General features: G+C 45.4%; 1 protein-coding gene across 1 annotated transcript in view; it reads right to left on the bottom strand.

Annotated features, from left to right (window-relative positions):
- Window positions 1-12,083, bottom strand: part of LOC126234832 (neuropeptide CCHamide-1 receptor-like) — a 47,072-nt gene extending 34,989 nt beyond the window's left edge. Inside the window, exon 1 of the mRNA XM_049943574.1 lies at window positions 11,505-12,083. Coding sequence (XP_049799531.1) covers window positions 11,505-12,083 — 579 coding nt within the window. The remainder of the gene's footprint in view (window positions 1-11,504) is intronic.
- Window positions 12,084-12,636: the final 553 nt, after the last annotated feature.

Raw genomic sequence — 12,636 nt, 5'->3', positions numbered from 1 at the left:
GGGTTCCGTATTACCCTCCTGAACCCACCGATTCCATATTCTGCTAACAGTCACTGCATCTCGACCAACACGAGCAGCAATGTCGCAATACGATAAACGGCAATCGCGATAGGCTACAACCCGTCCTTTATCAAAGTCGGAAACGTGATGGTACGCATTTCTCCTCCTTACACGAGGCATCACAACAACGTTTCACCAAGCAACGCCGGTCAACTGCCGTTTGTGTATGAGAAGTCGGTTGGAAACTTTCCTCGTGTCAGCACGTTGTAGGTGTCCCCACCGGCGCCAACCTTGTGTGAATGCTCTGAAAAGCTAATCATTTGCATATCACAGCATCTTCTTCCTGTCGGTTAAATTTCGCATCTGCAGCACGTCATCTTCGTGGTGTAGCAATTTTAATGGCCAGTAGTGTATCTTATTGGTATCTGAATCTGCTTTTTAATGCAACCTGTGAAATACACTCCTGGAAATTGAAATAAGAACACCGTGAATTCATTGTCCCAGGAAGGGGAAACTTTATTGACACATTCCTGGGGTCAGATACATCACATGATCACACTGACAGAACCACAGGCACATAGACACAGGCAACAGAGCATGCACAATGTCGGCACTAGTACAGTGTATATCCACCTTTCGCAGCAATGCAGGCTGCTATTCTCCCATGGAGACGATCGTAGAGATGCTGGATGTAGTCCTGTGGAACGGCTTGCCATGCCATTTCCACCTGGCGCCTCAGTTGGACCAGCGTTCGTGCTGGACGTGCAGACCGCGTGAGACGACGCTTCATCCAGTCCCAAACATGCTCAATGGGGGACAGATCCGGAGATCTTGCTGGCCAGGGTAGTTGACTTACACCTTCTAGAGCACGTTGGGTGGCACGGGATACATGCGGACGTGCATTGTCCTGTTGGAACAGCAAGTTCCCTTGCCGGTCTAGGAATGGTAGAACGATGGGTTCGATGACGGTTTGGATGTACCGTGCACTATTCAGTGTCCCCTCGACGATCACCAGTGGTGTACGGCCAGTGTAGGAGATCGCTCCCCACACCATGATGCCGGGTGTTGGCCCTGTGTGCCTCGGTCGTATGCAGTCCTGATTGTGGCGCTCACCTGCACGGCGCCAAACACGCATACGACCATCATTGGCACCAAGGCAGAAGCGACTCTCATCGCTGAAGACGACACGTCTCCATTCGTCCCTCCATTCACGCCTGTCGCGACACCACTGGAGGCGGGCTGCACGATGTTGGGGCGTGAGCGGAAGACGGCCTAACGGTGTGCGGGACCGTAGCCCAGCTTCATGGAGACGGTTGCGAATGGTCCTCGCCGATACCCCAGGAGCAACAGTGTCCCTAATTTGCTGGGAAGTGGCGGTGCGGTCCCCTACGGCACTGCGTACGATCCTACGGTCTTGGCGTGCATCCGTGCGTCGCTGCGGTCCGGTCCCAGGTCGACGGGCACGTGCACCTTCCGCCGACCACTGGCGACAACATCGATGTACTGTGGAGACCTCACGCCCCACGTGTTGAGCAATTCGGCGGTACGTCCACCCGGCCTCCCGCATGCCCACTATACGCCCTCGCTCAAAGTCCGTCAACTGCACATACGGTTCACGTCCACGCTGTCGCGGCATGCTACCAGTGTTAAAGACTGTGATGGAGCTCCGTATGCCACGGCAAACTGGCTGACACTGACGGCGGCGGTGCACAAATGCTGCGCAGCTAGCGCCATTCGACGGCCAACACCGCGGTTCCTGGTGTGTCCGCTGTGCCGTGCGTGTGATCATTGCTTGTACAGCCCTCTCGCAGTGTCCGGAGCAAGTATGGTGGGTCTGACACACCGGTGTCAATGTGTTCTTTTTTCCATTTCCAGGAGTGTAATATCTGTTCAGAGAAACAAAATGCGTGTACAGGAGCTTTTTGAACTACGAATTATTGAAGTCCACTAGGCGTAATTTAACCCCTTCATGTCTACAACCAAATATTAACTTCAGCCACCTGCAAGGAGTTTGGAATGATGTGAAACGGGATGGTGCCAGCATAGGATACTGTGATGTGTGCAGGGTGTCTGATGTTGGTACAGTGTGGAGCGACAAAAGAATATAGTGATAGCTCTTTACTTAAATTTCTATCAGAACTCAAGTGATTTATACTGATGACTAGTTTCTAGTGTAACCGTTCATTTTCATGCTTTGGTATCGTCTACATAACACATGATCATACAACACATATGGAGTGAAAACGAAACACCTGCCACGGGAGCATGGAATGGTTCCATTCGAAAGCAATCACCGCTCACAGTGAGACATTTATCCCACTGCGGGACAAGACTATCAATTCCTGTTCCGTCTGAGGCGATTGGCTTCTGAATCCACAACTGCATCCCAGTAGGCAGTATGGAGGCGGGCATTATCGTGCGCCACGATGAATCCGTGTGACAGCTTTCCTGGGCGTTCCACGTTCGATGAGATCGACGAGCAGATGGCCCCAGCAGTCGAAGAAAGCCATCAAGACCTTACTGGAACTTATTGAAAAAGCACTGGATTCATTTAGCGGGGGAGATGTAGGGTGTCTTCACTGTTGGCTTTGCTATTTGCTCTTGGACTGTGAGAATATTGTCAAACGGAATCATCTTATTGCAGTATGATGCCTGCTTCCACACTTCGGTTTCAAATAGCTCAGTACATGACCTGAGTTCACGGCTTGTAGAAGATAAACTAACGCTAAATCACAGTTAGACTCAGTTTTTACAGTTTCTAACACACAATTCAACAAAACCTGACATTTTAATTTCACAGAACGGGCATATGATTAGTGGAACTAAATAGTTCAAATTTCTAGGTGTTCAGATAGATAGCAAGCTGTCGTCGAAAGCCCACGCTCAGGATCTTGTTCAAAGACTTAATACTGACATTTTTGCTATTCGAACGGTATCAGAAGTGAGTGATCGTTCGACAAGAAAATTAGTCTACTTTGCTTATTTTCATTCGCTATTGTCGTATGGTATTATATTTTGGGGTAACTCTTCCCATTCTAAAAGGATATTTTTGGCTCAGAAGCGGGCGGTTCGGGCAATAAGTGGTGTTACTTCACGAACGTCTTGTCGACCTCTGTTCACGAGTCTGGGTATTTTGACATTGGCCTCCCAATACATTTATTCCTTATTGTTGTTCCTTGTTACCAATATTAGTTTATTCCAAAGAATAAGCAACTTTCACTCGGTTAATACTCGGGAGAAATCAAACCTGCATTTGTATTGGAGTTCCTTAACTCTTGTGCAAAAAGGTGTGCAGTATACTGCTGCATCCATTTTCAATAAGCTGCCATTCGAATTCAAAAATCTTAGCAGTAATTCGTGCGCTTTCAAATCGAAACTGAAGAGTTTCCTCACCGGTCACTGCTATTCTGTCGAGAGGTTCCTTGAAAAATTAAGCTGAGTTTTATTGTATTGCTGATAACGTTTACTTAGACTTATGGACTGACTTTTTTAAGGTTCATAAACATTTATTTTTATCTGTTATTACGTTTATGTTTTATTGCATCTACTGACACGTTCCATGACCTTGGAGATTTACTCCTCAATTTGTTCCTACGGAACTTGACGAGTAAATTAAAAAAAAACTGCCAATCGTACAAAGGCTACACTTCAGTGATTTGGTTGGGAAACACTACAATATGCTCTGCACAGCGCGGATCTTTAACTGTGTGATTTTCACATCTTTGGCGACCTGAAAAAAGACATGCATGGACGTTGCTTTCAATCAGATGAAAAAATGCAATAGTGGGTGATGTTGCGAATCCGTCAGTGGTGACCGCATTCTACAAAACGGAAACTGGCTCTCTCATCAGCCAGCGAGATAAATGTCTTAAAGCATGTGGTGATTACTTCTAAGTGTAACCATTCCTTGGTCCTCTTATGCTATATGTTCGGTTTTCATTTGACTGCCCCTCGTACATGCGTAATACACTCCTGGAAATTGAAATAAGAACACCGTGAATTCATTGTCCCAGGAAGGGGAAACTTTATTGACACATTCCTGGGGTCAGATACATCACATGATCACACTGACAGAACCACAGGCACGTAGACACAGGCAACAGAGCATGCACAATGTCGGCACTAGTACAGTGTATATCCACCTTTTGCAGCAATGCAGGCTGCTATTCTCCCATGGAGACGATCGTAGAGATGCTGGATGTAGTCCTGTGGAACGGCTTGCCATGCCATTTCCACCTGGCGCCTCAGTTGGACCAGCGTTCGTGCTGGACGTGCAGACCGCGTGAGACGACGCTTCATCCAGTCCCAAACATGCTCAATGGGGAACAGATCCGGAGATCTTGCTGGCCAGGGTAGTTGACTTACACCTTCTAGAGCACGTTGGGTGGCACGGGATACATGCGGACGTGCATTGTCCTGTTGGAACAGCAAGTTCCCTTGCCGGTCTAGGAATGGTAGAACGATGGGTCCGATGACGGTTTGGATGTACCGTACACTATTCAGTGTCCCCTCGACGATCACCAGTGGTGTACGGCCAGTGTAGGAGATCGCTCCCCACACCATGATGCCGGGTGTTGGCCCTGTGTGCCTCGGTCGTATGCAGTCCTGATTGTGGCGCTCACCTGCACGGCGCCAAACACGCATACGACCATCATTGGCACCAAGGCAGAAGCGACTCTCATCGCTGAAGACGACACGTCTCCATTCGTCCCTCCATTCACGCCTGTCGCGACACCACTGGAGGCGGGCTGCACGATGTTGGGGCGTGAGCGGAAGACGGCCTAACGGTGTGCGGGACCATAGCCCAGCTTCATGGAGACGGTTGCGAATGGTCCTCGCCGATACCCCAGGAGAAACAGCGTCCCTAATTTGCTGGGAAGTGGCGGTGCGGTCCCCTACGGCACTGCGTAGGATCCTACGGTCTTGGCGTGCATCCGTGCGTCGCTGCGGTCCGGTCCCAGGTCGACGGGCACGTGCACCTTCCGCCGACCACTGGCGACAACATCGATGTACTGTGGAGACCTCACGCCCCACGTGTTGAGCAATTCGGCGGTACGTTCACCCGGCCTCCCGCATGCCCACTATACGCCCTCGCTCAAAGTCCGTCAACTGCACATACGCCGGCCGGAGTGGCCGTGCGGTTCTGGGTGCTACAGTCTGGAACCGAGCGACCGCTGCGGTCGCAGGTTCGAATCCTGCCTCGGGCATGGATTTGTGTGATGTCCTTAGGTTAGTTAGGTTTAATTAGTTCTAAGTTCTAGGCGACTTATGGCCTCAGAAGTTGAGTCGCATAGTGCTCAGAGCCATTTGAACCATTTTTTGAGCCACATACGGTTCACGTCCACGCTGTCGCAGCATGCTACCAGTGTTAAAGACTGCGATGGAGCTCCGTATGCCACGGCAAACTGGCTGACACTGACGGCGGCGGTGCACAAATGCTGCGCAGCTAGCGCCATTCGACGGCCAACACCGCGGTTCCTGGTGTGTCCGCTGTGCCGTGCGTGTGATCATTGCTTGTACAGCCCTCTCGCAGTGTCCGGAGCAAGTATGGTGGGTCTGACACACCGGTGTCAATGTGTTTTTTTTTTCCATTGCCAGGAGTGTACATTCAACAAATAAATCTGCATTTTCATCTGTTTAGTCTACCAGGTTTTGAAATCAAAACTGAGACCAAGTATCTTGCTGAACCATCGTCATATGTATATCGGGAAGTTGACAATGAAGATTTGTGTTGGACCAGGCCTCGAATCCGAATTTCCCCTTCACACGCTTCGGCTATCTGTGCACGAATCATGACCAGATCCAAACTTCCGTATGTCATCGTCCTTGTGTCAGAACCTGAGCTCGTACAACACGTACATTCCCATCCAGGAAGGACAAATTTATTGAGAGTCGAGGGCCTGCTGTTGGCGAATAAATACGAAGTAACAGTGCCTGTGTTGCTGAGAAGTCGATGGAATGTTCCTTCAGACATACACGGATGTCCGAAGGAACGTTACATCGTTCTTGTTAATAACGAAGACACTGCTGTTTCGTACTAAGTAGGGCAAGTCTGTGAGAGTTGTACCACTTTTCTTCTTCAACATAAATTTTATGTTTTTCAACTTTTCTCGTCATCTGGCAGCATGTTCTTGTGTAGTGTCATACAAATTTAAGTACAATACATTATTGAGGCATTGTTACTTAAAATACAAGAGATGTGATGAAATGAAAATGTACCGATGGGGGTATGAGTCAGATGGAGCACAGTATTGGGAGAGATTGACCATACAGAACGGCTAGGTATGAGAAAGGAGACAAAATTACATATTTTTATTTTAAATATATTGTACAGAACTATAGTATTAAATATTACTCCAAAGTAACTTTATCAGTTTATTACAAATCTTGATTGAACGTTGGCTTTTCTGGTGAGTTGTTGTTTTCTTGAAGCAGTATCCTATCTTTCTCTCATCACAGGACTTGCACTTATTACCAAATTTCGAACAAAGTTCCAATCGTCAATTTTGTTAGTTTCGTAATAGGCTTGAGAATACTCAACACATTCATCTTGATCCCATTCATCAAAGTTATTCTGTTAATGCTCTACAATTCCTGCATCTGATGAACATGGTGAGCTAGTTAGATTATGTTTCCTTTTCAGCTTCTTCACTCTGTTTTTCTTTTGGTGACCTTTTTGTGCGTTATTCCCCCTTTATTTTCGTATCTCTCTTTTTCTTTACAGTTTGAATATTTTCGGCAAAATTTAGTCATTTGGATGGAGTTATTGCCTCTCTCTTGAAATTAATTGTTTTTCAATAGAAGAAACAGGTGCTATTTCTTGCAAATGTCGTGTCTGTGTTGGTTTAGGCGTAGACTGTTTTTCGTGGAAGTTTCAGGTTTAGCAGGAGTGTAGTCCGAAGGGGTGTCAGTGAAGGAATTTGTCTTGTACAGATAACACTGCTCTTTTGATGTGCTCGGCGTCACTAGACTTTTTGATGAGCTTTGGTTTGCAGGTCTGTGCGAGATTCTACTCTTCCGTTTCTTGGCACAGACGTATCTTCCGACAAATTAGAACAGTCTGAGTCTGCGATCATCTGCTTTGGGATTATTCCGCATGCTTCTAAACTAAATTTAATTACACTCCACCTCTCCCACATTAAAACGAGTGGACCGTTTCTCCGAAAATAACACTGGTCTATCTATTCCTATTGTCTTGTAGAGATGGACCTCCACGACTTCCATCTGCAAATAGCGAATTGGATGGCCATTTTAGATTAGTTCCATGGCCACATGTTTGCCAAGCTCTCAGTACAAAATACTAAATGAATATAGTGCAAAACATGCCTAAAAACTAAAATTATGTAGCTGTACGATAAGAATTTTAGGCTTATCAGAACAGGGAATTTGGTTTTTCTCCAGAACTAACAAGTTTTTTCACTAAAGAGCTTCCTACCAATTAGAGAGCCTATGTAGAGGGAGAGAGTGGCCAATGGTGATAGCGTCGCAGATTGGCTGAGAGTCGAGGACGCCATGTTTTTACCAAACTGACGCTGACATGGTGCGAGTATAAACAGATACTGTGTGTGATTCTGTACTATTGGTTCTCTTCAACGCTTCGAACACCAATTACATTATAGAATTATTCTATTGGACTTTTGCATGTTCTCTGTCGGTTCTATTTACGTAAATTACCTTACAGTCACTCTGTTGGTCGGATCTATGACGATACTTTTGGAACTTCACAGCAATTTTAGAGGCAAAATTTTTATTTAAAGTATTTTTACTGAGTGTCACTAATAACATGAATTACAAAATCATGAAGGACAGTTAAGAGGAATGCCTGGTTGCTCCGCTGTTCGGTGCAAAAACCGAAGTGAAGGTAGATATACAGTATGATGCTCGTTTTCCCAAGAAATGGAGAAAGACGTCAACTGTGGGCAGTGAAAGTCAACCGAGAAGGCGTGAATCGTAAAAGCGATTCAATGGAAACCAACAAATTATTCCTTTCTCTGGGAATTAACTAATTTTCTCCTGTGATATGCCGTTAGTAAGTCCCAAGCAATAACATTTTGTTTTGTGGTAAGTGAAAGGAACTCTTGCAGTCATGAAATGTCCCTATGTTACATGTGTTTCACTCACTGGTTGTCACTGTTAGAAAGTTTGGTTTCTTTGTGTATCGATCAAAGAATTGTTTTCTATGTATTTATAATGCCCACAAAACAAAATTTAAAAAAATTACGGAATATTATTTTTACTGATACATCCCCTCCATGATAGAAAAAGTAAAAGGTCACAGCAGTAACACTAACATGCCGTTGTAAAACGGGGGTAGAATTTCAACTTCGTAATCCGAAAGTCGTGATTTTTATAAACGTTATTTTGTAGACTTAATGGTTCTTTAGTGACAATTCACGCTACAAGATGTGTTTTAACATGTATACGGAACCGTAAGTACACATATTTCCGACTGGCGTCTAGCACTTGGCTCTGTAGTCTTAGCTGTTCCCATTCCTGTAAATTATAATTGTCGTGTGGATATTTAGTTACCTATTTTGCATTACTTTCTGCTGTTTCAGTAGAGTACCTAAGTATTGATATTTTTCCGATGTTCTGTGGCATAGAGTTCCTAAAGGTGTATACAGAATGACGTGTTTTGCCAGCAAAGGAAAATGTTATAAGATCGACACACACTTAAAATGCATTATGTGGGGACGGAAAGAGACAAGAATTTACCAATTTCAGCGATGAATATCCGCACGGAAAAGTCTGAAATAGCATTATGTACTCTGAGATACATTAAATGAAACTTCTTTTTCTTATTAATTAGTTGTCAATGTTTATATAGCATCATAAAATTTTGCTATTGAAATTCGGCAATTGTACACACTGCTTCACGATACTTCCATTTGCTCACAAATTTATTAGGCCCATATGAACATAGACGAATGGCATTTGTTTTAATCATGTACCGAGTATTAAGCTATAAGATCTGCCTTGGTCTCATGCGTCAAACAAATGCCTTATTTTACCCGTGAAGTGGCTACCTTTCAACTTACGTCGCTACCTAATGGCACGTCCCGCGCGCAATCTGGTAAAAACATGGCGGCCACGGGCTGATTGGCTACTCTCTCGCTATATAGGCTCTCTACTCCCAATTAGAAAGCCTGTATAGGGAGAGAGTGGCCAACCGGACGATACGGCGGCCATATTTCTGCCAAACTGCGGGCGGGACTTTTGAATGGTCAATAGTGGAGTAGTGGAGTACACACTCACCGAATCAAAAGGACAAGACAATATGGGGAAATCATTCGTTAAATGCCTTTCTTTACAGCTATAATATACTCATAGTAGTCTACTACGTACAGCACAGGAAAATTTGATACAGTGGCTGTAAAAATTATTCGTTACTTGCATTTATCTCCTTTAAAGTTCGTTTACTAGACATATTGCAATGAAAGTAACGTAAATAAAAAAAATAGTGTTGTTTACTTGTGACATGTAAAAAGTGTGAGACGTATGAGTACTTCTTGTCGCGTCTTCAAACGTTTTGCATGTTACAAGTAAAGAACTGCTTACGACTTTCTTTCACACACACGCACACACACACACACACACACACACACACACACACACACACACACATACATATATATATATATATATATATATATATATATATATATATATATATGTGTGTGTGTGTGTGTGTGTGTGTGTATAACGACTAAATATAACAAAAAAACTACCGTATCCCTTCTGCCCCAGAGTAAGTAGGCCTATTAAAAACTGTCTTCAAGAGTACCTACAATTATTTACTACGAATAATGTTACATAAAACGTGCTTACAACTTGCCTGCGTCAACAGTCAGGCAATAATACTGAAACGAAAATAATGCCTAGTGTTCTGATTCTGAACGAAATACAGTTTGAGGCTATAAAGTCGAATGAGCATGGCACAACAATTACACATGTCAAAAAAATACTGTACAATTACTAACGTGTTTACTTCAAACATGTAGGCCTACCGACTTCATCACAAAACGCTTCATTATTTCATCTCATATTTAAGATCGCAAACGCTAATTACGTACTAAAAACGATATACAACTAAATTGAACATGCACGCACAACGCATAACAAGTCTCTCAATAATTCAAATACCTTTTAATCGTTTCCAAACGTCCTCTGAACTTCAATTCAACTCAAAATCACGGCGAACATAGGAAGCACGAGAGACGTTTGGCAGAAAAATGGCGCCAAAGCTAATCAACCAATCACGAGCAACTTCACCTATGGCCACTCTCTCTGTATATTCGACTGGCCTTGCTGTGCAGAAGCTATATGGCTGGTGTGGCTCCAACATAAACCACGTGACTGTTGGCAAAACGTGGCGGTTTTTCAAATCAGCGGTCTGCCATCCTATGTTTGTATCGTATTTTACCCACATTTCTCAATGGACTTCCAAACGCTTCCAACAAAAATTACTTTTTTATTTGCGAAAAATTATGTCAGAACTACATTTGACCTGGATTTCTTCACAGTACCATTTATAAAATCTAACAAATACATCGAACGCCACTCTGGTGGGCAGCGGGACGAAATTACTAGAAACTATCAAAGTAAAATGTCGTTAAAATTCTTTTAAACAGTAAGAGTTGGCTCGTGTCAAAACTTTAAACATTGGATTCGCCGCGTTTTGAGCTCTCGTGAAAATGGGATATGGGAATTATGTCAACTATAGGTGCCAAATTTGTCGACTTTAGGAGCACTTCAAAGGTTCAGTTCCTACTATTTTTACAAAAGTATAAACTATCAGTTAAAAAAAATTCTCTTAATGTGTCGACTATAGGTGCCCTTACCTTATTATAATCTCACTTGTGTACACAAAAAGGCGCGTATGTGCAGATGGCTTAAAGTTTTTCCTTTTCAGGGCCTGTATCCAAAGCTGCCTTCGGTTTTCATCCTTAGGGAACGTATGAGTAGGGACGAGAGTTATACTTACTTCTGTAACAGAATTATCACAGATACTTTCCAAAATGTAATACGAGTCTGACTTTACAGGCATCACGTTCAACACATTAATTTACGTGATTCTCTATTTCAAGTGTAAAAAACATATAAAAGTCACTTCAGCAGATTTCAATAAACGCACCTGCACTATCATAGAAACACTTACACGTGAAATGTAATGCCATTTTCCCCGACAAAACGCTGAGTACAGCCATAAGCGCAACACGAAACAACCATGTTTTGCCAACATTCACGTGACTTTAGCCCAGAGATGTTGGAACCACGAAAATGACGTCAGGGCCAGTCTATTATATTTATGGTCGAAGCTCTGTATACAGGCTCTCTATTCCCAATTAGCGGTGGCTGCTCTCTAGCGGCGCATTTGTGAGATAGGCCTCTAGTCCGTGTCAGCCAGTGGTCCAGCTCTCCCGGTGTTACCGTATCTTGTTTCGGGAGACGTGCAGCCCGTCGCCACTGTTAACAGAGGATCGCCCGCGGCCCGCGCGGCTCACCTGTATGGTCCTGTTGACGGAGGAGAGGTTGACCTCGGGCACGTGCGAGTAGAGCGCGGCGGGCAGCGCCAGCAGCAGCGCCAGCGCCCAGATGGCGGCGGCCGACAGCACTGCGAGCAGCCGGGAGCCGAGGCGCGCGCCCAGCCGGCCGGCCGCGTGCCGCCGCATCGGGTTGACGATGGCGCAGTAGCGCTCTGCGCTCAGCGCCGTCAGCGTGAACACCGACACGCCGATCGACACGTCCTTGGCGCACTCGCTCAGCTTGCACACGAGCGTGCCCCACGGCCACGACTCGAGCGTGTACACGATCGACGTGAAGGGCACGCACGTGACGATGACCAGCAGGTCGCCGAGCGCCAGCGAGATGATGTAGGTGTTGGGCGCGTTGCGCATGGTGCGGTGGCGGGCGAAGATGACGACCAGCGTGCCGTTGCCCAGCACGCCCGCCAGGAAGATCAGCGCGAACAGCACCGGCACCACGTACGTCTCGGGCCGCTCCGAGTACGGCGTGTACTCCACCTGCTCCAGGTCGTCGCCCAGCAGCGAGAAGTTGCCCTCCTCCTCAACCACGCCGTCCATCCTGCACAGCACGAAACGGCCCGTTTACTGCAGACATCAACACGATACGGGGCTCGAAGCTCTTTTGAGTAGTACGACAGTCACTCCAAAATAAATTCATACTATCTTTTTTTTAAATCCATCTTTTATTCTACACGTTTGAAAGTTTCACAGTGTGTAGATACATCCTTTAGGAACAATATTTTCACTTCTCCACATAATTTCCATCCCTCTCAACTGCCTTACGGTATCTTGGAACCAGCGCCGTTGTACCCCCACGGTAAAATTTGTAAGTAGGCTGCTTACGTTTTTATGTTGGTAACGTCACGTAGAGCTCTCTATGAAAATCACTGACTGTGCTGTGTGCAGTCTGTGCCTGGTTTGCATAGTTAGAATATTCTAGTGTTGGGCAGTTGGATGTGAACAGCGCGTAGCGTTGCGCAGTTGGAGGTGAGCCGCCAGCAGTGGTCGATGTGGGGGGGAGAGATGGCAGAATTTTAAGAGCGGACGATCTGGACGTGTGTCAGTTCATGATATCCAGAAAGAGTAAATTTGTAATACTGGATATCATGAA

This window comes from Schistocerca nitens, chromosome 2 (assembly GCF_023898315.1).
Source record: "Schistocerca nitens isolate TAMUIC-IGC-003100 chromosome 2, iqSchNite1.1, whole genome shotgun sequence".
NCBI classification, from domain to species: Eukaryota; Metazoa; Arthropoda; class Insecta; order Orthoptera; family Acrididae; genus Schistocerca; species Schistocerca nitens.
Note: the sequence above shows the minus strand (reverse complement) of the source record. Positions and strands in the feature narration are given on the sequence as shown.